Source organism: Nycticebus coucang, chromosome 9 (genome assembly GCF_027406575.1).
Source record: "Nycticebus coucang isolate mNycCou1 chromosome 9, mNycCou1.pri, whole genome shotgun sequence".
NCBI classification, from domain to species: domain Eukaryota; kingdom Metazoa; phylum Chordata; class Mammalia; order Primates; family Lorisidae; genus Nycticebus; species Nycticebus coucang.
The window spans coordinates 53533579-53561549 of NC_069788.1; the positions used below are offsets into that span (position 1 = coordinate 53533579).

General features: G+C 38.3%; 1 protein-coding gene across 8 annotated transcripts; it reads left to right on the plus strand.

The window, feature by feature from the left end:
- Window positions 1–1468: 1468 nt before the first annotated feature.
- Window positions 1469–27956, plus strand: SLC17A2 (solute carrier family 17 member 2). Of its 8 annotated transcripts, none has more exons than XM_053601459.1 (14): window positions 1469–1701; window positions 1895–1959; window positions 10493–10601; window positions 11859–12070; window positions 14034–14267; window positions 14353–14440; window positions 16446–16532; window positions 18076–18194; window positions 18308–18469; window positions 19247–19379; window positions 19470–19617; window positions 20720–20810; window positions 21948–22109; window positions 27759–27956. In XM_053601459.1, the coding sequence occupies exons 3-13, from the start codon at window positions 10574–10576 to the stop codon at window positions 22080–22082; spliced, it is 1437 nt and encodes a 478-aa protein (XP_053457434.1). In that variant the 5' UTR covers window positions 1469–1701; window positions 1895–1959; window positions 10493–10573; the 3' UTR covers window positions 22083–22109; window positions 27759–27956. The 8 variants fall into 8 exon arrangements, with proteins under 8 accessions (XP_053457434.1, XP_053457433.1, XP_053457431.1 ...); XM_053601458.1 differs by lacking the exon at window positions 27759–27956 and adding an exon at window positions 2106–2284 and having other exon boundaries at window positions 21948–25146; XM_053601456.1 differs by lacking the exon at window positions 27759–27956 and having other exon boundaries at window positions 21948–25146.
- The last annotated feature ends 15 nt before the right edge of the window (window positions 27957–27971 follow it).

The following is a 27971-nucleotide window of genomic DNA, read 5'->3' on the forward strand; positions in this document are numbered from 1 at the left end:
GGGCTTAAGCCATTCTCTTGCCTCAGCCTCCTCAGTAGCTGGGACTATAGGTACCCACCCACAAGACCCCACTGTTTTTTAGAGATGGAAGTCTCACTGTGGCTCAGGCTGGTCTCAAACCTGTGAGCTCAGGCAATCCACCTGCCTCACCCTCCCAGAGGCAATGTGCTCTTCCTCTTTTGTCTACTTTCATTGACTGTTCAGGCACATGATGCCTTTACAAAAAAATCAATAACCAGAATATTTAATTAGAGAAATTCTCCCTGCTACCCCTTTATCCCCCCAAAGTGGACTATGGTAGGCTGAATATTGCCTCCCACAGATGTGCACATCTTAATTTCTGGAAACTATAAATGTATTACTTTATATGAAAAAGGACACTTTACATTTGTGATTAGTTAAGGATTTTAAGATGGGCAGATCATGCTGGATTTGGTAGGTGTGCCCAGTGTAATTACAAGGGCCCTTGTAAGAAGAAAGCAGAAGAGTTGGAGTGAAAGAAAAATATTTGAACATGTTGTGCTGCCAGCTTTACAGACAGAAAAAAGTTGCCAAGAGTCAAGGAATTCAGACGTCCCCTACCAGCTGGAAAAGATAGAGAAATGGATTTCCCCTGGAGACTCTGGAGGGAACACAGCCCTGCCAACAGCTTGATTTTGGCCCAATGAAACCTTTTTTTGAACTTCAGACTCTAGTACTATAAGGATAAATCGGTGGTGTTTTAAGCCATCAAGGCTGTGGTAATTTATTACAGCAGCAGTGGAAAACTAACACAAGGACCAAGTAGCCAAGCTAAGGTGTTGAGTCAGCTAAGCCTACTCCAGTAGGCTCTTTTGGGAAGTATGGTAAGACTTACTAAGATGGGGGGACTCAACTAAGGAAGTTTGAAGCTGATAAAGCCACACAGGGCAGACTACTTCCTTGTTTTATTAGGGGTAGGAGTCAACATAGGAAGATCCAGTAGCAACCACTGTCCCAAAAATTAAGAATCATAAATCCAAGAGTCAAGAGCCAAGCAGAAACTAGATTAGGAAGGACACAAATAAGAAACAGAGGAAGAGTACAGGATAGCTTCATGGGAAATTGTCAGAGTAGCCACAATTTACATTTATTAGGCTGTGAGCACCATATGATTAAGGAAAACCTAGCTGACAGTGGAACTCCTAAGCATTTATTGAGGACCTAATACCAGTTAGTATATATATTTCATTTGTCCAATAAATGAGCTGGAATTACTACCCTTGCTTTACTAATTCAGAAACCAATTCAAAGCGATTAAGAAACTTGTCGAAAGTCACAGGAAATACTTGGGAAGTGAATGGGAGGTTGACCCAATTTCCAATCTCAAGAGCTCTGCCCTTTCTTCCACACCATACTGACTTGCTTTCAGGAAAAAGGTTTGTTGACTAAGTGGTTGTATGCACAGATCAAAGTAGAAAAACCCAGTGACATCTTTTGAGATACTCATTCTATCAGTGAGAACTTGAAAACGAAGTTAAAAATTAATCCACACAGCCAAACCCAGGCTCTATGCTCTGAGAATATAGGATCAAACTTGTGCTGTCTGGCTGCTACGTGGCTCTCCATTTATCCCTGTGAAACCCAGCAGAATTATTTAAAAGGAAAGAAGGGATGGAAACTCCCTCTTTCTTCAAGTCAGGATTGTGGTCTAGGGCTTAAAATACTGGTTTAATGGTGAAGGTAAGTGCTATTCTTCTGTTTGAATAGGTTGTAATTGCTAATCTGTCCGAGAGGTCTGTTAAAGGGAGGGAGCAGTTTTAGGGGAAGTCAAAGAAAAAACACTGACAGCAGCCTAAAGATCTCCATCTGGGAATGTTGTCTAGTTCCAAAACAGACTTTCTTAAAAAGGTAACTGATTCAATCAAAACCCTAGATCAAGACTTGAGAGGCCACTGGTGCCAATGGACACTGGATGATTGTCACTTCTCCAAGGACCATGTGAGTATTAATCATGATGCTTTAATGGATTGGACTGGCTTTGACTGTAAAGTAAAATATTGGATCAGAATTGACCAGGTTTGGTTTTGAGATTGTGACTACCAAGCATTTTCAGACTTCTTTCTGTATTTGGAATTGCTTCTCAGGAAAAGGAGAAGATGACTGAAGTTGCAAATAAGTTTGAAGGCAAGAAATTGTGTGGGCTTGTACAGATTACCTGACATGTTGCTGTCATTGCATAGCTAAGAAAAGGGACCCAGGGAGATTTTCGTTAGCAGCTGTGAATTCTATGATGGAATGGCAGAAGGAAAAAGACTCAGTGAAGGTACAATCTATCAACCTATCCAGAGAACATCCCAATTCAAAGCACAGTGGAGCGCATACTGGCCTGAGGTTCTCTCGTGTAGGAATGGTGCCAGAATTCCTACACATCTCCTGAAAAGTCGTGGGCCCCCTGCAGGCAGTGCTCCAACTGCACCTTAGTTTTTGCATAACACTGTCTTCTAGAATTGCCCACCATTGGTCCTTAATTCACTTTTTCTTTTTTCATGACTAAATTCATAAATTAATTGGCAGCATGATAGAAATGATATACTGGAACAACCAATTTTATCTCAGAACTACAAGTTTCTCAAAAAGGTAGGCAGGTGATGAGAGGGACCTCATTTGTACTAACACAGAGGGAATTGCTTCTTACCCTGTTCTCTGACATCTGTATGCAGATGCATCCCATCTCCACATATCTTGTGGATTCCAGGCCAAAAGAATCAAAGTTTAAAAACAATTTAACAATCAATCCAAAGCACTTTTATAGAAATATATTTTATTTGCTGTAAGCTTGTACTTACTAATACACTGCCAATATTGTAGCTATTTATTATTGCTGTTATTATCAATAACATTATGCAATCTATAGCACTTTACAATTTACAAGGCATGTCTTGTATCTTTGTTTTCATTCTAAATAGTCCTGTGAAGTAATATTACCCCAATATTTTTCTCATGAAACAATTAAGGTTCTGGGAGTTTATGAAACTTGTTCTGAATCTTGTTTAGATTGGGACTGGAAGAATGTCTAGTCCCTAGATACCCTCTCAACTGTAGGTTCATGCTCTTTGAACTACATGTAACATTTACTCTGAGTAAACTGTAGGAGACTTGGCTAACAGAAATGATGCAAGACAGGCTGGATATCAGGGGAAACCCAAAAGTAATGGAAAGACCATTATAACAAAATAATGAGTTCTAGACTAAAATGAATAGGGAAAAACTATGTTTTAGCTTATGCATAAACCATAATGCTTATATTATTGATTTTATCTCAGATATAACCTATCCTGTGTCATACATTATTTTTTTTCTTTTTTTTTTATTGTTAGGGATTTATTGAGGGTACAATAAGCCAGGTTACATTGATTGCAATTGCTAGGCAAAGTCCCTCTTGCAATCATGTCTTGCCCGCATAAAGTGTGACACACACCAAGGCCCCACCCCCTCCCTCTGTCCCTCTTTCTGCTTTTCCTCCCCCCCATAACCTTAATTGTCATTAATTGTCCTGATATCAAAATTGAGTACATAGGATTCATGCTTCTCCATTCTTGTGATGCTTTACTAAGAATAATGTCTTCCACTTCCATCCAGGTTAATACAAAGGATGTAAAGTCTCCATTTTTTTTAATTGCTGAGTAGTATTCCATGGTATACATATAACACAGTTTGTTAATCCATTCCTGGGTTGGTGGGCATTTAGGCTGTTTCCACATTTTGGCGATTGTAAATTGAGCTGCAATAAACAGTATTGTTTAATTTCCATGCCTTTGTGTGGGGTCAAGCGTTTTTGTTAGAGTTGAGTTCCACCTTCAGTGCCTTATGGTCTGAGAAGATACAAGGTAAAATTTCAATTCTTTTGATTCTGTTGATATTTGTTTTGTGTCCCAGGATATGATCAATTTTGGAGAATGTTCCATGGGGTGAAGAGAAGAATGTATATTCTTTTTTTTTTTGTAGAGACGGAGTCTCACTGTACCGCCCTCGGGTAGAGTGCCATGGCGTCACATGGCTCACAGCAACCTCTAACTCTTGGGCTTACGCGATTCTCTTGCCTCAGCCTCCCGAGGAGCTGGGACTACAGGCGCGCGCCACAACGCCCAGCTATTTTTCTGTTGCAGTTTGGCCGGGGCTGGGTCCGAACCCACCACCCTCGGCATATGGGGCCGGTGCCCTACTCACTGAGCCACAGGCACCGCCCAGAATCTATATTCTTTATCTTTGGGATGGAGTGTGGCGCCGCCCAGAATGTATATTCTTTATCTTTGGGATGGAGTGTTCTATATGCGTCTATCAAGCACAGTTGTTCTAGGGTCTCATTTAAATCTCTTATATCTTTGTTTAATTTCTGTTTAGACGATCTGTCCAGCTCTGTAAGAGGAGTGTTAAAGTCCCCTGTTATTATGGTATTATCAGATATCATGTTGCTCAGACTGAGTAAGGTCTGTTTCAAGAATCTGGGAGCATTTAAATTGGGTGCATAAATATTCAGAATTGAAACGTCTTCTTGTTGTATTTTTCCCTTGACCAATATAAAGTGACCATCTTTGTCTTTTTTGACTTTAGTTGCTTTAGATCCACATGAATCTGAAAATAAGATTGCAACTCCTCTTATCTTCTGAATTCCATTTGCCTGAAAAATTGTCTTCCAACCCTTGACTTGAGCTTTAATTTGTCTTTTGAAGCCAGGTGTGTTTCTTGCAGACAGCAAATGGATGGCTTGTGTTTTTTAATCCAGTCAGCCAATCTATGTCTCTTCAGTGGGGAATTCAAGCCATTAACGTGATAAGTGTGGTAATATTCTATTCATCTTATTTTGTGAGAGTCTATTGCTTAGTTTTATCTTTTGCATCAGTGTGGAGGTTAGGTTTTGTCCTTTAATTTCTGAGTTCTTACTTTGCTGCTGATCCATTGTGATGGTCAGTGTGCAGAACAGGTTGAAGTATTTCCTGTAGAGCTGGTCTTGTTGTGGCAAATTTCCTCAATGTTTGTATATCCATAAATGATTTGATTTCTCCATCAATTTTTAAGCTTAGCTTGGCAGGGTACAGAATTCTGGGCTGGAAATTGTTCTGTTTAAGTAGATTAAACCTAGATGACCATTGTCTTCTTGCTTGGAAAGTTTCATTAGAGAAGTCTGCAGTCACTCTGATGGATTTGCCCCTGTAGGTCAACTGGTGCTTACTCCTGGCTGCTTGCAGAATCTTTTCTTTTGTCTTGACTTTGGACAGGTTCATCACAATGTTTCTTGGAGAAGCTCGGTTAGAGTTGAGGTGACCTGGGGTCCGATAGCCCTCTGAAAGCAGTGTGTCAGAATCTTTGGTGATATTTGGGAAATTTTCTTTTATAATATTCTCTACTATGGCTTCCATTCCTCTGGGGGCATTCTTCTTCCCCTTCTGGGATTCCTATAACTCATATGTTGGAACGCTTCATAAAATCCCATAATTCTGACAGTGAATGTTTTGCTTTCTCTCTCTTCTTTTCTGCCTCTTTTACTATCTGAGTTATCTTAAGAACTTTGTCTTCTACCTCTGAAAGTCTTTCTTCTGCATGGTCTAACCTGTTGCTGATATTTTCCATTGAATCTTTAAGTTCCCTAATTGACTGTTTCAGTTCCTTCAGCTCTGCTATATCCTTTTTATATTCTTCATATCGTTCATCTCTTATTTGATTCTGTTTTTGGATTTCCTTTTGGTTATTTTCCACTTTATTAGTAGTTTCCTTCCTTGTTTCCATCACTTCTTTCATTGTTTTCATCATATGTATTCTAAATTCCCTTTCTGTCATTCTTAACATTTCTTTATAGGTGGAATCCTCTGCAGTAGCTACCTCATGGTCCCTTGGCGGGGTTGTTCTGGACTGGTTCTTCATGTTGCCTGGAGTTTTCTGCTGATTCTTCCTCATGAATGATTTCTTTTCTCTGTTTCCTTGCCCTAATTTTCCTTTCACTTCTTCTTGCTCTTTAAGTTCTCGTGCCTATGGACTAAGGGTTCGATGAGTCCTTTTGGTACAGGACCGAAAGGGTGAGAAGGTTGAAGAGCAAGAAAGGGATGAAAGAAAGGAGGACCAAGTGAAAAGAAAAAAAAAAGAGAGAGAGAAAGGAGAGGGGGTGGGTAAAAGGAATATTGACAAAAAGAAGAGAGGCACAGAAAGAGGGAGACAGAGAAATATAGGTGTACAGTAGGGTACTTTGACACAACCTTAAAAAAAACCCACCTTCTGGGGGTGACCATTTGGGTGGTTCCCTTGAGGTCAGCAGCTCTTTGCTAACCTGATCAGACACAGTACCCCACCTCCACCAAGTAGAGAGGAAAGACAAAAATGCTATAAATCAAACCAAAACAAGCAAACAGAAAATTTTACGGGATAAAATTGGGTGAAAAACCAAATAATAGCGGTAGAAACACTAGCAAAAATGAAGTTCTAGTTATTAAAAAAACAGCAATGGGAAATTATAATTAAACTAGAAAAATTGCAAAAGAAAAAAGATCTGTACTGAAAAGGTTAAAATTAAAAAACAAAACAACATCAACAACATCAAAATAAACAAAAAAACAACCAAACCAAAAAACAAAAAAAAAAAAACACAACCAAAAACAAAGCAGTATGTATATGTTGTTGAATATTGTCTGGGCAACACGTGGTCTTCTGGTGTATGAGATGTTAATCACAGTTCTGATATGACTGGAGGCTAATGATTTCTCAAACCCCAGCAGGTAGATACCCTAAATCTCTCTTCAGCCCACTTAAAAGGCACTTTGAACTTGTGAACTTGCTGAGCAGAAGCCTTCCCAGGAACATGCTTGTCGCTGGAATCACTGCTGAAGTGGCTATCCACTTACCCAGTGTGCCAAAACCGGTCTCACTCTGCCCCTGAGGGTTAGGGCTGCAAGGCGGCTCAGACCCCACCCTTAGGCTACTAGGTGCTGTGTTACCAGCTCCCACCCGATTCTAGCTCTGCTACCCTGAGGGCGGAGCTTGCCGGGGCAGATCGCTCATAATGGCTCCCTGTGGCCCACAGCCAAACACTATTAGCTCCGTCTGGCTCAGTGGCTCAGACTGGGGCCCTAGACAATGGCCAAAGTTCTCCGCATTCCCGCTCAGGCTCTCCCCAAGGCAGCTCAACTGAGTGCCAGGTCCAAAGACACCAAAACAGTTCACAGGTAAGGCCTTTCCAGTTTGCAGTCTTGCTGCTACTGAACTTACAGTTGTGGGCGGGTTTAGACGGATTGAACACACGCGACCACTTGCCGGTTTTCCACTGTTTTAGTCCTCCTCTTGGGGTCCAGCACTCTCTCGCTGACTCTCTGTATCCTCACAGGGGTGATGATAGGCAGATTCCACCAGCCAGAGATGCCTGGAGTCCTATGTCCCCGGACTCACGGTGCCCAGATGCAAGGAAGCTGTTACTCTGCTGCCATCTTGCTCTCCTCCCCATGCATTATTTTTTAATATAAGATCTTCCTTTAACTTAATTTCAATTCACTTTTAACTTAATTTTCAATTCATTTTTTCGTGGCTACTTACAATTCTTTTTTTTTTTTTTTTTTTTTTGTGGCGGGGTCTGGGTTTGAACCTGCCACCTCTGGCATATGAGACCGGCGCCCTACTCCTTTGAGCCACAGGTGCTGCCCGCTACTTACAATTCTAACACTAGAATTCACTATTTTATTTTTTAGAGGCCTAACTCCTACTGGGAAGGGTTTTGACATTGTCACATGTCCTCAATTGGGTATCAGAAGGCAAGAATTGTGTCAGGCATGGTGGCACTCATAATCCTAGCACTCTGGGAGACCAAGGTGGGTGGATCACCCGAGCTCAGGAATTCCAGACCAGCCTGAGTAAGAACAAGGCCCTGTCTCTAAAAATAGCTTGGCATTGTGGCCGGTATCTGTAGTTCTAGCTACTGGGGATGCTGAGGCAAGAGGATTGCTTGAACCCAAGAGTTTGAGGTTGTTGTAAGCTATGACACCAGGGCACTTTACAGAGGGTGGCAAAGTATGAGTCTGTCTCAAAAACAGAAAGCTAAGAATCATTCCACTATCTCTAAGTTCATACCAATCATCACAGTAATATCACACCCCATAATTTCTAAGCTTCTGTGTCTATTTTAGAAAAATAATTTCTAGTACTGTGTCATAGAAAGACCCCAGTTGAGAATGCTTTAGAATGTTTACTTGATTTTTCTATTTGTCTCATGCAAATGAAAAACGAAAATTAACAACTGAAATTAGCTATTGAGACAAAATTCAAAGCAGCATTTGAGACCATAAAAGCTAAGAAGGGATTTTCATCCCTTCTCACTAAACAACAGAGAATGAAAAGGAAAACTAAATGATGGATTAATGATACAATTCCACTAACATAAAAAGCAAGAAAAAATACTTTTTTTTTTTTTTTTTTGGTGTGATTCAAAACTTAAAAGTGTTTTTCATCATCAAATTTCCTTCTGGAATAAATGACTAAAACTTGATTTAAAAGTACATAAATTCCCCTTTAGAACACCTCTATTGTGTTTTAAGCTTGTGCTTAAAATATGAAAATAAATGGGAAGTAATATTGACAAGTAGAAAAAGCAGCAGTCTGGAGACTGTGAACTGTGTGACTTCAGGCAGTTTTTCAACCTCTCTGCACACCAATTTTCTCATCGATAAAATAAACAGTTGGGCTACAGAGGATCTCTGGGTCTTTTTCAGCTCCAGAGTTCAGCGTTTATAATATTCATTGGAGAGCTCAGAAGGGAAGCTTTAAGTGGACTTTAACTATTTGCTGCTGCTTGTACAGTTAAAAAGTTGCCTTCAGCCACGGCATGGGATCTTATATAACAAGTGAAATCAAGCAGAAAAGGGCCCAAACTCTGGATTTGAACACAGCTGGCTTCAGCTAGAATCTGACTGTAAGGTGGAGAGCTGAATTCCTGATATCCAAATGTTAGCAAGACTTGGAAACCTTCCAAAGCAGAGCAACAGCCAACATCTGTCCTGGTCCTGACGCATCCTTGCTGACAGTTAGACCTCCATTAGGCCTATTATAACCAAAAAAGGAAACTTCAAAATTTAGGTGGGGAGACATTATTCTCAGAGTTCTTGAGACATTTAGAAAGCAGAAAAACTACCCTTACCTTGCTGATAAAGCCTATTCATTGTTCTTTTAAATACACTTAGCTTCTTCTGGATATGTAATGAGTATCCACTAATTATTTAAAAAATCACTTGAGAACTATAAAAACATCATGAAGTGATCTCCCTGTTCTATAATCTAGAAACAATAACTGCTGGCACGCATGTGAATCTCTTTTTCTTTATGTGGATATATACAGCATATCCTACTATTTTTTTTTTTTTTTTTTTTTTTGTAGAGACAGAGTCTCACTTTATGGCCCTCAGTAGAGTGCCGTGGCCTCACACCACCCACAGCAACCTCCATATATCCTACTATTTTTAGAGGATAAGCATTTTTCAGTGTTATTCAATATCTTTGAAAACATTATTTTAATAGAGTCTATCAAAATTGACTTGCCAAACCCTTATTGTTAGGTTAACTTATCTCTAACATCTCTGAAATGCAGAAGTAATACTGTAATGGATTTTTTTTAACAGAATTCTTCATCTGTACCTTTCTTTATGATCTTCCATTCCAAAGTCATAAGTTATGAACATATTTTAGGGTGTGGATAAGTGCTTTTAAAGTCATGGAAATGTCAATTTAGGAATGGATGCAAAATGAATGATATTATTAGGATTGGGATTGTTTCTAAGAGGAACAAATATATGTATCCCCAAAGAGTTTGATTGGTGTGCAAATACCAAATTAAGCATATCCATATTTGGGATCATGAATGCCTTTTGCCTGTCAAAATGGCTGGATTTGTTCATAATTGTAATAGAAAGGCTGTATTTTGCAGATGGCTTAAAGATTTTGTCGACTAATAGCGTCCAAATTGTGTGTAGCAAAGATGAGAATAAACATTTTAAATCCTTATGTGTAATACATATGAATTATGCAATGTCATCCTTCATGATTGAAGAAGACACATGAACATTGTTCTTATTGTAGAGAGGACCAGAAACACACTCAGAATGAAAGAAAAGACTGCTCTGAAACCTTTCATTTCAGTTCTTGAGCTTAAAGTGTCCTGTCTTATGATCTGCTACAAGCGATAATACTCCATACCTTTGCATGGTTCTCTATGGTTAGATGAAGCACTTGTAATTTTTCTCATTTAATTCTTACAGAACCACTCAGAAAAGAGCCTTATTGTTATTGAACACATGAGGAAATGGATGATTAGAGAACTTAAATGACTAGCTATAAGTCACATTGCTGGGAATTACAATCGGTCCTCCAAATCGTAATAGCAGTGTACTGTAAAATATAAATTATAGAGGTGTGTTGGGTCAAGATTTTTACTGATACTGAGAGGAGGCAACATTAACAAGGGAAGATCATTTGTATTTCATGTTTTGGATTGTTCTCCCCATAGATAAAAGGCTGTGCGTTAAAAGAGGTTCGGGGCATAGGAAACTCCACTGCAAAGTGTGGTACCATTTCCTAGAGAAGCTAAATGGATGAAAAGCCTACCACAAAAAAAGGTAAAGCCAGTGCTTTGACTTGCAGGGTATGATATGGAAGAGTGGAAGCTTAGCCCTGCTGTTCTTTACCCATCCTTGCCCTCCTTTCCTCCATTCCCTAGCATGCTGCCTCCTTACAGAGATTCTCTCCGTTTAACATCAGAGCTAGCTCCAACCCCTGATCTTGTCAACTGTTGCTTTTGCCTTAGGGAGCCTTACAGTGTTATCTATCAGAAATTTATCCAAATGATTGATAAATTCTGTGATCTAAGGAATGAAATAAGTTTTCAAAAAGTCATGTTAACAAACCCCTAACCTATGTATAAGTGTCTGCTATTAATATTCTTGCCAAGTGATTACCTGTTTCTCCTGAGCAACGAAACCCCCAGTAATGTGGAAATAATATTTTTTGCAGGTTACCGATTCTATCCATGAGCTTATTTGGCCATTAAAAATTATTTCTTTCATTATATTTTTATCCATTTCTTCATAGGTTATCTCTTTGTTTAGTCCTTGTTCTTCAAATATGCAATCTAATCCTTCATCCACACAGGAACTCTTTCAATATTGGTCTATTCTAAGACAAGTTCCACTTTGTGGACACTTTAGAAAAAGAAGGTGTTGCCCTTGCAATATATTGAATACTCCACTAGTACCATATCACCTACAAACTTAATACAAAATGACTCAACATATTAATTTTTTTAAGAAAATATATTGGATATGTGTGAAGGTAGGCCCCACTGACAGAGCAAAAAGTAGATGTTACTCTAAGGAGTCTGTGAAAGCACTCATTTAAAGTACTATCAGTTATTTTAAAAGTGAATCCTTAGATGTGCAAAAGCTTAATTAAAAGGTGGCTCTCTGTGTATAAACTCTAAGCTTTGTGAAACATGAGTGTGTTTAAGAGTTGGGAGCACTGACTTGCAGCCCAGAGACTTAGGTTTTGTGGCTGGCTCTGCCACCTTCTTCCCTATTCACTCTGCTTTGGAGCAATACAACATAAATATATTTAGATTTTTCTCTATTTATTATCTACTTCCCACACCTCTGAAAGAAGATCATATTTGCTTTACTTGATTATGAGCTTCCATTTTCATTGTCTCAAAGCCAACCAAAGAATTTGACAGGGGAAAGTTGTAGTCTTGGCTATTTTAGTGGAAAAAGACAGTGAGACTGCATGATATTACCCAAAGTTCTTCCATATTTAGCAGTGGGAGAAATGAAATAAAAAGGGTTTCAGTTAGGGTGCTCACTGCATGCTTCTGTGTTTTCTAGGTCCAGATTTCTGTTCATTACGCTATGGGCTGGCTCTCATCATGCACTTCTCAAACTTCACTATGATAACCCAGCGTGTGAGTCTTAGCATTGCAATCATTGCCATGGTGAACAGCACCCAACAACATGGTCTCTCAAATGCTTCCACTGAGGCACCTCTTGCAGACACCCTCAATAACCTCAGCAGATCCATAGAAGAATTTAATAGAAAAGTAAGTGTGACAGAAAGCAAGGCTCTTTGTTAAGAGGGAGAAACTCAACTTGAAAGGAAGGCTTGGATCTTGATTCTGTGGAATATAGAAGTGTGAATTTTCAGTAACAAACTAAAAATGACTGGAATTATTTTTCTTTAAGACGTTGCTTACCTCTGATGAAAATTATCTTTCATTGAGATTATCATGATTCCTAGTGGGGGAATGCTAAGAGAGAATGTGAAAAATTTAAAAATGGCATAGATTATGGATGTCTTCTTTGAAAAACTAGGTATCATCTAGGCGCATTCTTCTAGGTTATCCACTTCTATTCAGGTCTCTGCATGTTTTATAGTTTTCGAGCTATTTTATAACCCTGTAAATTCTATATAATGAATAGAAAGGCAAATGGTTCTTGTCTATATCTTTGCAAATAAGTTCTGCCCAGTGGAAAATCAACTGGGAGTCTTCATTACTCAGCACCCAATTGAATCAGCCAGTTTTATCAACTATTTAAAATCTATTTTAGCATTGCTTTCTGCTTACATGGTGTTTATGTGTAGTTCTTTAAATTCACCTTTAAACCAGTTATAATGTCTTACTGATTCTGTCATTAATCAATGATTTAATTGATAAATAAAATCTTTGTCACATGTTCATTTCATATTTGTTTGAGAATCATGATTATATCCTATTTAAAAAATTATCCTTTAAACTACCACTTAACTGTACATTTCTAATGTTACCTCTATAATTCATAATTCATGATTTTATTACATTGGACCTAGCTTATTTATAATGAATAAATACAAAAAATCATTACCTTCATTTTTTTCTTCCGTCATCCATTCTACATCCTCCTAAGATCCCAAATCCAAGACACCTTCAAGTTGCCAAACATGCTGTGCTCTCCTAACATGCTGTGCTCCTCTAGAATCCAGTCCTACTTCTCAGCACACCCATATGTGTTACTAATGGCGCAGGGAAAGTCTTTACTCTGAGCAAGCCAGAGTTCTCATTAGTTTCTCATCATCTGGTTTTATTCAAAATGTTCCAAGCTCATTTTTTATTGTTTTCTCCAATACGAATGAATTTTTTTTTTCTTCAAAGGCTCATTGAGATACTGCTTCCTTCCTGGCATCTTCCCAAATTGTTCTTCACTCTTCTCAAAGTCCCTATTTTATTTATATTCATTCTTCACTCTTCTCAAAGTCCCTATGTGATTTATGTTCATTCTCAAATTTTAATTATCACATGAATCATATACCTTGCATTATTTATAGTGTTAAGTGGATAAAAATTTCAAAGAATATTTATATTCTTTGGTTCTCTACATTAACTTATAGCATGATGCCAAATAGCTTAGGGCATTATAGCATGATACCCAAAAGTTATTTAATTTATGTATTTTAGGTAGTTATCTCCAAATAACTCAGTCGTTTATTGAGTTATAGCAGAAGAACGTGATCTTATTCATTTGTACTACGTGCTTTAGGAGGTCAGCTTTGCTAGGGCAGAACATAATTCCCAAATTTGATTTTTCTTTTTAATTAGGGGCCGATTTTGAAAAGAGTTCAGAAAATTTGTGTTTTCCCTATTCTTTGATACGAGTCAATATTATGCTCTACTTTTACTACAAACAAGTAAAGGAAACTCTCACAGATGAAATATTTCCCAATGCCTTTTTTCATTTACTTCTTCCTATTATTTAATTTATATAATTATTTTATTTATCTCTTTTTTTCTTCACTTTCTGGTTTGTTTGTTTCTCCTCTCCCTCTGGGAGAATCAAATTAGGAATGTAATTGGTCATTCATTTGGAAAAGATGTAATATTTAAGGTAGGTAAAAAATAGAGAAAATAGATATTTTATCGTAGGGTCTCACCAAACCTAAGCAACTCTGACTGTAAAGCAGATTTTCATAAAGAGATTTCTCAGCAAAGAGGTTTCTTTTCTTCTTCTTCTTCCTTTTTTTATTTCTAGGTCTCTGTATATCAATGGAGCCCAGAGATTCAAGGTATCATCTTTAGCTCCATCAACTATGGGATAATATTGACTCTGATCCCAAGTGGATATTTAGCAGGGATATTTGGAGCAAAACATATGCTTGGTGCTGGTTTGCTGATCTCTTCCCTTCTCACCCTCTTTACACCATTGGCTGCTGACTTTGGAGTGACTTTGGTCATTGTGATTCGTACAGTCCAGGGCATGGCCCAGGTATCCTGATACTTTCTTATTCTGAGTGGGCTCCAGATTCATGAATTCTATAAAAGAACAAAGATCTTAATAATTTTCATTTCAGGGAATGGCTTGGACAGGTCAGTTTACAATTTGGGCAAAATGGGCTCCTCCACTTGAACGAAGCAAGCTCACCACCATTGCAGGATCAGGTAAGGATGTATGCATGAGTCACAGCTTTGTTATCTGTTCCATACTACTGTGTAATTCCTTCTATGAACCAGATAGTTTGGAAGAAAGGGAAAAACTGGAAAATCTAGTATAAGATAGTTATATAACAAATAGGAAAGATACATCTGTGCTGTAAAGGTGCTGAGGCTCAAAAGCAAGAGAGACAATGGGTGAGCTAGGGTAGTCAGGAAATCCTTGCAGGAAAAAGTTTAAAATTTAAGAATTTTATTAATGTAAGCAGGTAAAATAAACTTTATAAAAATCATTGTAGCAAAGATGTTGATGTGAGAATTAAACCTTCCAGAACACAAAGTGTTAAGGAGAAAAATCAGACTGGAAATGTCTATATTATCTGGAATTTTTTACTATTCTGAGTTAATTAATTCTCACAAGAATCTTCTCATTTAAGTACTATTTTAAATTCTTATTCCTCAGAGAAAGGAGTTAATGAATGTAAAGATTAAGTAAATTGTCCAAATTACAATAGTCAGGAGGTGGTGGAACTAAGAGGTGGGCCCAAGCAGTTTGACCCCAACCACCCTGCCAGACGGCCTCTCTGTGGTGTGTGATCCTCCACATGGTGTGGTGTGTAAGGCCACCACAGCCTTACCACTGCTGTCTTCCCAGATTGGAGTGCTGAGAACACATACTTGAAAAATGGAACTGAGGTTCCATCAAGCTTCTCCCTGCCAGGTCCAATACACGGTTCCATCCATGAACTTTGACTTCACAATTCTCCTGTTTTCTTGCTTCCTTCCATTGCAGCTGCTACCACCTCTATTTCCAAATACTCTACTGGTCTCTCTTCTCCAGCTTGGTTTCTTCCAAAGTTTTCTTCCCATCAAAACCAAGTGATCTTCTAAAGAATAGATTGGGTACTTTTGCTCACTTGCTTGAGAATCTTCAATGTGTTCCTTTATGTTTAGTAAAGACTGACCTTATCATATGGAAATAAAGGTGCTCAGTCATCTGGCCCCAGCCTCCAAGCAAGTGCAAGCAAGACTCTAGCTGCACCTTATTGTGTGCTTCTCCCCACACACATCTGTACTTCACTTCCCTCTGGCTCTGCTCTCACGGGCTCATTTTCCTAGAAAGTTCTCTGCCCCATTTCTCTTGCCAAAATTCCACCTATCCTATTACTTAGCTCATGTAAACAATTCCAAAATCTTATAATTGTGAGTAGATTAGAAAATGTTGGAGTAGGGCGGCGCCTGTGGCTCAAGGAGTAGGGCGCCGGTCCCATATGCCGGAGGTGGCGGGTTCAAACCCAGCCCTGGCCAAAAAACCACAAAAAAAAAAAAAAAAAGAAAATGTTGGAGTATATTCCGTATGATAAAATTAAATATTGATTTATGCAGCTTTTGATTGAAGCACGTGTGCATCATTGTATGTACAAGTATTTGTGTACATTGTGTGTCTGTGTTATGTTTCCATGTAAAACGTATTTCATTCTATGGGTCTCTATAAATTATGTTCGTTTTTTTTTAATGTAGACTTTTTTTTTTAATTCGATGTCTACAAAGAATTTCACTTGTGGTAGGGAATGTTGTTCACATTTTTCTCTCTCCAATTGGACCAAAAGCTCCTTGAGAGCAGAGAGCCTATCTGTATTGACTTTTGTCTTTCCTTTTCTGCTCCCAGGCTCATATTGCATCATGCAAAAATGTATTTGTAGTCATAAAGAAATACTGGTGGGCTGTGATTGCAGAGAGTCTCTGTGATAGATTAAGGGATTTAAGTTTGGTCACATTGTTACTGAGGTGCCATTCAAGAGTTACGTGGATGAACTGTATAGTGATGAAGTCAAGGATATTTATTTAATTATATCACATGACTTTATTGGGGAAAATTTGTTAGTGGAAGTAAATATTCCTATCATCCTGTAATTTTAAGTCTGCCACATCATTATTGGGACAACGTTCAGGGAGGCCACAAAGTTTTAGCCTTTTCTATTTTTGTAAGTGTTTTTCTTCCTCTTCCCCACAGGGGTAGCATTCGGATCCTTCATCATCCTCTGTGTGGGAGGATTAATCTCACAGGCATTGGGCTGGCCTTTTATCTTCTACATCTTTGGTAAATTACTTTCTTTTAAATCCAAGTACCTCCATTTTCCAAGAATTCACTTGATGCCTACATCACCCACATTCTTCCCATATGAGAGAAAATGGCCTTTGTTAAGTGGAAGATGAAAAATGTCAAGGATTGAAATCTTTCTTAATCTAGTAAAACAACTTAATCTAGTAACACATTTAACATTTTCCTGGTGGTTCTGGGAAGCCAAGTGTGTAGGGAAGGAGAGATGACTATACACACACGGCATCCACTTCTGGGAAATCTGGAGCACAGCCTTGCCTTTCTGCGTCAAGCATCTTCTGAAGAACATTTGAAATGCCTGTTTATTCACTTATGTAGTTAAGATGTCAAAGATGGTGAAATAAGTTTTTAATGTATCTTTATATTGTATTATATTTATTATTTTTGCCCCAAATGTCCTTAACCTAGTTTCTACCAAGTGCATCTTGCAAAGCTCAATTCAGATGTCCCCTTTTCCATGGAAACTTCCAGGAGTTATCCCATCCAATTCAGCCATTCCCTCCTCTGGGAATCCTTGCACTATTACTTCTCTAGGTTACGTTGGTGTTTGATCTTTTATTTTCCCTTATCCCCCACTAGACTGTGAAATGCTTGAAGCAAGGAATTCATGTTTTTATCACTTTGGTGTCATCATTAAAGGGCTTGACTTTAAAATAAAAGCGGGGATGAATCCAGTAATTAGAGGAAACTTAAAGAACATTAGTCCCCACAATCTTTTTTTTTTTTTGGCCGGGGCTGGGTTTGAACCTGCCACCTCAGGCATATGGGACCGGCGCCCTACTCCTTGAGCCACAGGCGCCACCACCCACAATCTTTTAACATAGAATCTTCTTTAAATAAGCATCTTCTTCTTCAAGTCCCTATAATGAGACTAGTTTCTACAGATTGCTTGTTGTTTTCACCAAATGATGTATTAAATATGGTTTTGACTTGGATGGCTTTCTCATTAATGATGCTAATCTCAGATCATTTTGGTTTGTACATGTTAACCAGGTATCGTCAAGAAATATTTCTCCTGGAAATTCATAATAGATGTTTGGTTTGCATATAAATAATACTGTCTCTTGTAAATTTTGTTAAAAATTTTTCCTTGCCACACTGATTTCATGGAAGGTTGTTTCATGTATGTATGACTACATATCTTCTTTAGTCCTGGCTATTCAGATTTTCAAAAACAAGATAATAATGTGTGCATTAAGAAGTGCTGCTGAAAACCTATAACGCTATAACCATGGGAGCCTTTAGAGTAATTAGTCAGCTACGCAATGTCATGTTATCTCCAAGGGACTCTGACATTGAAAAATAGTGACTCTATATTTGAGCAGTAGTATCTGGAAAGTTTTAAGGGAAGAAAGAGGGTTGTAGAACGATTGAAAGAAAGAAATGGGAAAATTTAGGAACTTATGGTAGAATAACCATGAATTGATAAGTATATGGTGTGGTGTGACATGCCATTTCAGAGGCAACTCCCTTCCCCCAGTATACCAATATACCTGAAAACCAATTTCATCCCAACTTCCAGGTAGCACTGGCTGTGTCTGTTGTCTCCTGTGGTTCACAGTGATTTATGATGACCCCATGCATCACCCTTGCATAAGTGTCAGAGAAAAGGACCACATCGTGTCCTCACTGGCTCAACAGGTACTGTGGACCTGTGGACCACACAGAGCCCTCCAGCGAAGGGTATGGGTCTCCTGGGAGAGGCACCCTCTGGCCTGTTCTAATATTCATATTGATTAACTATTTCCTTTCAGTCCAGTTCTCCTAGACGATCTGTCCCCATAAAGGCTATGGTCAGATGCCTTCCACTTTGGGCCATTTTCTCGGGTTTTTTCAGCCATTTCTGGTTATGCACCATAATCATAACATACCTACCAACGTACATCAGTACTGTGCTCCATGTTAATATCAGAGATGTGAGTATACGCCTATACTTTTATGAAAATGATAATAATGGCAATAAGGAGTAATACAGCAGAACCTCCAAAGTTGACAACCTCTGTAGTTGACCTCTTCCCTACACTGACTACCTCCTTAAGTTGACCTAATTTTACTACTTATGTACCACATGTATGTATCAGTACAATCAGTCTACTTCCTTATGTTGACCATCTCTATATATTGACCAGTTTGTTTCTGTCCCTGGGGTGGTCAACTTACAGAGGTTCTACTGTAGTTCTATACTACCTATGACATGCTGGCTTTGCACAGACCATTCATTTAACTTTTACAATGATGTTGAGAAATTGTAATGATTCCCATTTCAAAAATGTGCAAATGAGACACATAGAGGTGAGATAACTTGCCCTCGAAGATGGTGGTTCTCAACCTTCCAAATGCCATGGCCCTTTAATACAGTTCCTGTGGGTCGCAACCCACAGGTTGACAACTGTTGCTCTAAGAGCTGCTACAGCATCTGTGCTATTAACTACTGCACTATATCACCATACCACCTGGCTCTAAAGTTTCTCTTAGAAATTAATATTGCTTTTATCTGGAGCCCAGTGTGATGCAGCTGCTGGCCCTCTTACCCGAGACACTGTTCTTACAGTGTTAAAATGGATGCTAATTTCCCCCAAACAACTCAGAATTTCAGGGGGTGGTAGGTTGGCTACTGGTTGGTGTAACTGATAAATTTTGGTGCTATGTGCACCTCTCCTCTGTAACTACTCTGTAAAATTTCCTTTTTTCAGAGTGGGGTTCTGTCTTCCCTGCCTTTTATTGCTGCCTCAAGCTGTACGATTCTAGGAGGTCAGTTGGCAGATTTCCTTCTGTCCAAGAATCTTCTCAGATTGATCACAGTGCGAAAACTCTTTTCATCCCTAGGTAAGGATAGGCGTGTGGGTTTGGTTAACCAATCCCTTTTCCATGCGTTTGGTCTAAGAAGGATCCTGACAGCGTATCCTCATTGCCCAGGGCTCCTCCTTCCATCACTGTGTGCTATGGCCCTGCCCTTTGTGGTTTCCAGTTACATGACAACCATTATTTTGCTGATACTTATTCCTGGGACCAGCAACCTGTGTGACTCAGGGTTTATCATCAACACCTTAGATATTGCCCCCAGGTAAGAGCTTTACCTGTTTTTTCCCCCTCCTTAGACCCCTTAAGAGGTGTCAGACCTCAGTAACCACAGCACAACCCTTTCATGTTGTGGATGCATGCTAACTGATGGCAGAATGACAAATAACTAGAGATGTCAGTGTGTGGCTATGACCTAGACCTAAAGTGGCATTTTTATAACAACAGTCCACAATCTTGCCTAGAAATTGTTTAGATAAAAGACTTCCCAACCTTTTTTTTTTTTTTTTTTTTTTTTAACCAGAGATTGGACTATGTACTCTAGGGAAAGACCCACACACACGTGCTTTAGAAAAGTTTTCAGGATATTGTTCATACTAGCTACCACATTTGTATGCATTTACCATGAGCCAAACCCTGTGCTGAAGACTTATCATTTATCAACACATCTAGATCCTCACAATAACAGTAGGTAGGTCTTGGCAGCACCCATAGCTCAGTGGGTAGGGCACTGGCCACATACACCAAGGCTAGCGGGTTCTAACCCAGCCTAGTCCAGCTAAAACAACAATGACAACTGCAACAACAAAAAAAAATAGCCGGGCATTGTGGCTGGTGCCTATACTCCCAGCTACTTGCAAAGCTGAGGCAGGAGAATCACTTAAGCCCAATAGTTTGAGGTTACTGTGAGCTGTGATGCCACAGCACTCTACTGAAGGCAACATAGTGAGACTCTGTCTCAAAAAAAAAAAAAAAAAAGCAGTATGTAGGTCTTCTCATTTATCCCCATTTTACAGGGGAGGAGATTGAGGCCTGAGGAGATTAAGTGGTACGACTGTGATTACACAAGGGCCCAGAGGCCCAGATAGTTTAGTCCCAGGCAGTGTGGTTTCAGAGGCTATGTCCTGCCCATTGCACAGACTGCCTTCCGTGCTGAGCAACTGAGTGGAGAAACTCAGCTCCCAGGGAGACTACACTTTTCCCTGGTTAATGATTCAATGGATAGATAATTTCAGAGTTGCCAAACAGACATTGTACTGGAATTCTTTAGGGGAATTAGGTCATTAGAGCTGCATCAAAGTTGAGTTGCTGCGGAAGCTGTATGTGGCTTTCTATATAAAATCATTTGTAAAATCATCTTTCTACAGATATGCAAGTTTCCTCATGGGAATTTCAAGAGGCTTTGGACTTCTCGCAGGAATAGTCTCCTCTACTGCCACTGGATTCCTTATCAGTCAGGTTGGGCCAGTTTATTGAACATCTGCAAATGGCAGGTATTGCTTTAGGTATTGGAAATACACACTGTTTTCTCAAAGTCTCATGGTGGAAACAAGCATTGATGTTAGCATAATTGCTCTATTCATAGGAGCCTCTAAGTCAGACTCTGGTAGGTTGCTCAGGTGAAGAATATAAAAACTGAATTTCTTAAGATCAATAGATGTTAGCTTGATAAAAATGAGCTGTTCAGATTCAGAAGATGGCATGTTTAACTTCCTAGAGGTAGAAGAGCATGAAACAGTTCTTCACTGTGACCAGAGTGAATTATACATGTCAAGGAATAGCAAGAGATGAAGACAGAGGGGTAGGAAAGGAGGATCATGAAGAATTTATTCAGACTTACTTCAGTGTTTAAGAAAAAAAAATCACAAAAGGAAACAAAGTGTTCAAAGGCTAAAGTAAAGTTCATTGGGCGAAAAGAGAATGGCCTTAAGGCATGGTAGGGAGTGTGGGCTATGAGGCCTGCTCACAGAGGTGATGAAGTGTGGGATGGTGAGGAAGACTGAGCCAGGCTGAGATGGAAGGACTGATGAGAGTCCATGTACACAGAGAAGTTTTGTTTTGTTTTTAACATCTCTATGTGATCTAGTTTCTGGGTTAATTTTTGACCAAATTGCTAGGACTCCACTGTGAGCTGTGACTTACTAGTGCTCAGTGAGGAGGGTCACACAGGCAGATCAAATAGAATTCAGGTTGCAGTGAGATGGGTTGTTGTAATTAATGTCAACAGCCAAAAACAAAATGAAACACAGACAATACAAACATGAGATCTTTTGGATGCCATTATAAGCATAATTTTAAGTGAGTAATCCTATATTTTTGTGAATGTTGCAATCCAAATTTACAGAAAAACATTAGTGTAGTTTAATTTATGTTTGTCTAAAGAAATAGTCATCCCAACTCAGAACTCAATATGCATTTTCAGAGTCATCTTGTTTCCAAGTTTCATAAACTTTCTTTGATGACTTAAGATGCTATTGAATATAATTCCCCATATTCTTTGTGATCAACATTGCAACACATAACATAGAGACATCTAGAACTGGTGGATAGGAGCCTCCGAGATTGATAATTATTCTGTTTCTTTTTTGCACCCAGGATTCTGAGTCCGGATGGAGAAATGTCTTTTTCCTGTCTGCTGCTGTCAACATGTTTGGCCTGGTCTTTTACCTCACATTTGGACAAGCAGAAATCCAGGACTGGGCCAAAGAGAGGACTGTCACTCGCTTCTGAGGATCTAGAGTTCCAAACTTAAATACAGTACTGAGTGTTAACTTTTCAACATTTTTTGCTTATACTATTCTTCCTTTATATTTTTGAGCATAGACTCAGCAGTTCTTAACTCTGTTTCTGTGTTAGAGTTTCCTGGGGAACCTCTAAAATATACTGATGACTGAGATCCCAAATGAATTGGTGTGGAGTAGAGCCCAGAGACCACGAATTTTTAGGTATTCCATAGGGTTTTTTAACATGCAGTCAGGGTTGATAATTGCTGGACAAACTTGAAAAGTCAATTCCTATTGCCTTTAAATTTGCCTCTTCAGAAACTTAATTAAAGCTGAATAAAAATCTATGTGAAAATAATCACTGATAAATCCCTTCATGGGGTGATTATTGAATACAGAGAAGATAGGTTGGGAATTATAACAGAATTTTAAAGCTATAATCCAGAGAATCAACATTTTTATTGTTTTTTTATACATTGTAAAACATGGATGTTTATTTATGTGGTTAAATTCTATTAAAATTACATGCTAAAATTAAATAGACAATTTTTAATTATTTAGATTAGGTTATTGCCATAAGATAAAACTGATATTTACTTATCCTAGCCATTGCAGGAGATTAACAATGAGAAAATGACCAGGGAGAGATTAAATGAATGAGGTTATCTAAAGGACAGTGAAGATAGAATTGGAAAGTTTTTACTGTGAGAAGAATGGAGGTAAAGGGAGGCAATGTGGACACTTCCAGGAGGAATAGAAATATAGTTTAGAGAGACACCATATGGTGAAAATTAAAGGGAGATAACAGAAGCACTTTCAAGTGAAATGACAATTGACATGAGGGAGAAAAATACTGAAGGTATAACAAGAGAAAACAGGGCCTAAAAAGTCACCACATATGAGTCATAACTTATGTTCATTTTGAGCATAAAAAAAGATCATTTGACCTTCTTCATACTTTCCTTACTTGCCCAAGATACTCAAATAGGCACTATCAACCCTAGCAGGAATTTATTCTAGCTCCTTCCACTTAAAACACATCCTCTGTTGTCTCCACGCATAGAGCTGATTCTGGTTTTGCCACTTTTCTAAAGAAGTTTCTACCATATTTAAAATTCTAATGGAAGTACTATGTCAAGAACCTCGACATCGAGCTAATTTAGCAAGTAAAGAAACTCTCCACTGCACATCAACAAGTATACTTGAGCAGTTGTTTTTAGGAAAACAGAGTGTCAGATCCTGAGTGTGATACTGCGATGAGAACAGTGGCCCTGCCTTCTGGGTATTGACAATACAGGGAAAGGGAGTTTGTAGAAAACTAAAAGAAGGGGGGGAAAAGAGCGAGGTAGCATAATGGTTAGGCAAATTACATATAGACAAAAGATAACCCACACACATAAGGAAAGACAACCCAATAGAAAAATGAACAAATGTCTTGATAGGAGCTTCATAATTTTACGTGAAATTTTAAAGGGCCCAACAACATATAAAAATATATACAACTTCATTAGTTATTACAGAAATGAAAATCAAAACCATAATGAGATATACCATATACTTAACAGAATGAAAGAAGATGGAAAACAGAAAATATTAGCAAAAGTGTAGGGCAACTGGGACTTTTATATACTATAAATGTGAGTACAAATTAGAACTTTGGAAAGTTGCTTGACAATGTCTCCTAAAGCTAAATGTACAATTCCAATGACTTAGATGTTTCACTTAGAAATGCACATATACATTCATAAAAACATGTACATCAGTGTTCCCAGGAGCATGATCTATAATAGCTGAAACAAGAAACAACTAAATTGTTTGCTGAGTGAAGAATAAATTAAAATTTATTTAAATAAATAAAATTATGATTTATTTTTATAGCAATGAGAATTAACAGACCCCAGTACACAACACCACAGATGGCTCTCATGAACACAATATCAAGTGAAACAAGTCAAAGGATACATTCTTCTAAGGTTTACATAGAGTTTTTAAAAACATAGAAAACTGATCTTTCCTGTTAAAAATCAAGCTAGTGGGCTGGGCACAGTGGCTCACACCTGTAATCCTAGCACTGAGGAGGTCGAGGCAGGTGTATAGCCTGAGCTCATGGGTTTGAGACCAGCCTGAGCAAGAGCGAGACCCCGTATCTAAAAAATAGCCTGGAGTTGTGATGGGCACCTGTAATTCCATCTACTTGAGAGGCTGACGCAAGAGGATCACTTGAGCCCAAAAGTTTGAGGTTGCTGTGAGCTGAGATGCCATGGCACTCTATGAAGGGTGACCAAGTGAAACTATGTCTCAAAAAAAAAAAAAAAAATCAAGCTAGTGATTTCCCTTGATGAAAGTGGGAATCATGACTGGATGGGGTTGCCTAAGAAGGGTTCCTGGGATATTGGTAGTATTTTGTTTCTTGACATGGGTGCTACTAATAAAGATGTGTTTACTTTATGAAAATTGTATATTTATGAGTGTATACTTTTATGTATGTAAAATCTAAAACATTTATTTAAAACAAATTTAAAATTTCATTCATTTCAAACCTCTGTCGGTGCAACTTGAGGCAAATTAATAACACCTATTCAGTCCATATTGCATTGAACTGAGGGAACCCTGGGAGACCAACATCTCAAGCCCTCCACATGGGGAGACAAGGGTGAAGCCCCTCCTAAAGATCCTCATGGCTTTTATTGAAGTCAGGCAATGAGAAAATACAGTGGAAAGCTTCTAAGAGGGTAAAGGTTACAAAACAAGTTTATGTTTAGTTGCATGATTGAACTCTTAACACATTCTGTTTACTGCACTTCTGTCTTGCATTTTTCTTATCAATGCTAAATATGATTTAGGACTGAAACAGTATGCTATGTCCAGTGAGTATTGTTTTTAGTACTTGGGCCAGCAGTATGCTTGGCATTTTCCCAGATTATTGTCCCTAGTGCCTAGCACGTTTAACCCTATCTTCTATCCTACACTTCTGTTCTCTCTATTGACTTATGTCTCAACCCTGGAGCTGTTGGGAATGGCTCTTTGTCCTCTGCTTTTATGTTCTTCTTGTTCTCTCTCCACTCCTCCTTTGCAGGACCCTCCAGCATCAGAGCAGGAGGGAAGGTAGTGAAAAAATCTATCTTGTCAACTTTTGGATCAAAGCCCAAGTTCCCGAACAGCAAAATGAATGAGCTTAAGCTTCCAAGAAACATGACCCTGGAAATATCGATTGCCATAGGAGGCGAGAACAACAAATGACATATCATGTCTAGGATTTCAGAACAGCTGCTCTAACTGAATTCCTGACAGATGGCATGTATGTGTCAGAGACTTGTAGGGCATCTTTCCCTATGTGATGGTTTGAGGAAGAGTTACCATGTAATTATGAACTATCACTAACCAATCTCCATTTTCATAAAGAATTGTTTATAATATTAATGAACATGCAAATTAATTCACTTTTCTCAAATAGCTTATTTTCACTATCTAATAACAAGATAATCTGCATTTTCTCTTTGTTAAATATTATGAGTTATATTAACATATTTCATAAAGTTAAGCCATATTTCCCTTGAGAATTATTTTGATAACAATATGATTTGATTCACTAATAGTTTATTTAGGACTTTAGCTGCTGTATTGATATATGAAATTGGCTCTATATGTGTATAGTTTTTGTGTGTCTTTATCGTGTCTGGAAATGAGGCTTACACCAATTTAAAAAAAAAAAAAAAGAAAGAAAGGGAAACTTTCCTTATTCTCCAATACTCTGAAAAAGGTGAACTAAAATGGAATTTTTAGAATTGCTATTGTTATTGAAGGCTTAAAAGCATTGATTTGTAAAGCTGTGCAGGATTAAAGCCATTTCAAGAAGAGTTCTTTAATAACTTTCTCAATTTCCTTCAGTTATTGGTCAATTTTGACAATCTATGTTATCTTGAATTGTGCCCCCAAATTCATTGTTTTCTTAATACTTTATTTTTCAAGTCAACAACTTATTGAGTAAAAAACAACTGCTGATTTCCTCCTTATAAACAATAAGGAAACCGGCACACTGAGACACCTTAGAACCTCACCCAAGTACAATACTTTTGATTTTATTTCTGCTCTTTAGATATTTTGCTCTAGCCTTTTGCAGTTAATCTATTAGTTTTAACATGAGTAATTTTTATACAAGAACTATAGCATTTGGGGCGGCACCTGTGGCTCAAAGGAGTAGGGCACCGGCCCCATATACCGGAGGTGGCGGGTTCAAACCCAACCTCAGCCAAAAAAAAAAAAAATTATAGCATTTGTATTCACTCTATTCAGTATTACACTTGTCACTGTTATTTGGATATATTTTGAGGGCTGAACTTAGAGTAAGGCAAGTGTGGTGCCCACGGAGCAATATTTAAGGAGGCACAGCCTGTTTCTCAGGCTGGTTCTATTATAGAAACATGATAATAGTTTACTATTACTTTACTTACTTTTGTACTCTGGACTCCTCTGTTCACCTTAGCCTGATAGCCAAAGATTTTTTTTTTTAATGACTATCCCTGGTCCTTCTTCTTCTCAAAACATTTTAATGGAGATTTTTATTTTGAATAGTACTTGTATAATCCTCTGAGTTTCAGAACTGAGAATTGTTTTCTTAGTACTCTATACTATCAATATGCTTAATACATTAAAATATTAACTTAGCTGGGAGTAGAAGTTTTGTTTCATGATTTTTCTTCTTCAAGACAATATTGACTTTCTGCTCATCTCTTCTAGTATATAAGACAAGGAAGTCTAGTCAGACAGCTAATTTTTGTAGGAGAGGTACATTTAGGCCAGGTGCTATAGTATGTTCTTTTTTTTTTGAGACAGAATCTCACTATGTCGCCCTGGGTAGAGTGCCATGGTGTCACAGTTCATAGCAACCTCCAACTCTTAGGCTTAAGTGATTCTCTTGCCTCAGCCTCCCAAGTAGCTGGGACTACAGGCACCTACCACAACACCTGGCTATTTTTTTGTTGTTGCATTTGTCATTGTTGTTTAACTGTCCTGGGCCAGGTTCAAACCCGCCAGCCCCAGTGTATGTGGCTGGCACCGTAACCACTGTGCTACGGGCACCCAGCCTATAGTACTTTCTTTACCCAGATTTCTACACTTTTACCACTATATCCCAAAGTGTTGATCACTTTCACTTGGTAGTACCTCAAATATTATGAATAATTTGCTTTTCAATTAAGTGTTTCACTCAAAACTAGAGTTTTCTTCAATTTTGTTTTATTTAGTGATTCTCCTCAATTTGTTATGTTTTCTTAACTAAGTATACCTCAGCTATTTATCTATATGTGATAACCTGACTGTCCATTTTCTAGTGTCTGCTAGATTTCATCTTTGAACCTTTTGCTTTGCTTTCTCCATGGACTTCTCAGTGGCAGGGCAGATAAACTTTCTAAGGTCTTTCTCAACTTCAACCATATCCAACTTATTTCCTAAAATTGCACAAGAATGTACCTGTCCTTATGATGTCTTTCTTCTCACTTAAAAAAAAGAAAGGCATCCATACTTTATTTGATGAAATGCCTGAAATGTCAGCACTTCCTGGTTGTCAACAAAGGGATAATTCCAAATATTTGTTTGGAGGTAACCTATTAATGATTAACACGCTTACCTTGGCTCTTGGTTTATTTTCCTTTCCTTACCTGCTGTATGTGTTTGTTCATTACAGGAGAATGTTGGCCAGAGCGGCAATGTTCTAAATTCAGAACAACTGAAGCAGGACAGGATAGGGCACTGGTTCTTTCAAACAAAGCTGGAGTATTTTCCCAGAACACCAAATCTCAAGTTATCTTCAATAAGTCTGGAATGAATTATACAGAAATTGGTTGAAACATTTAATAAAATAATTAAATCACACCATGAAATACTTATTCTAATTGTA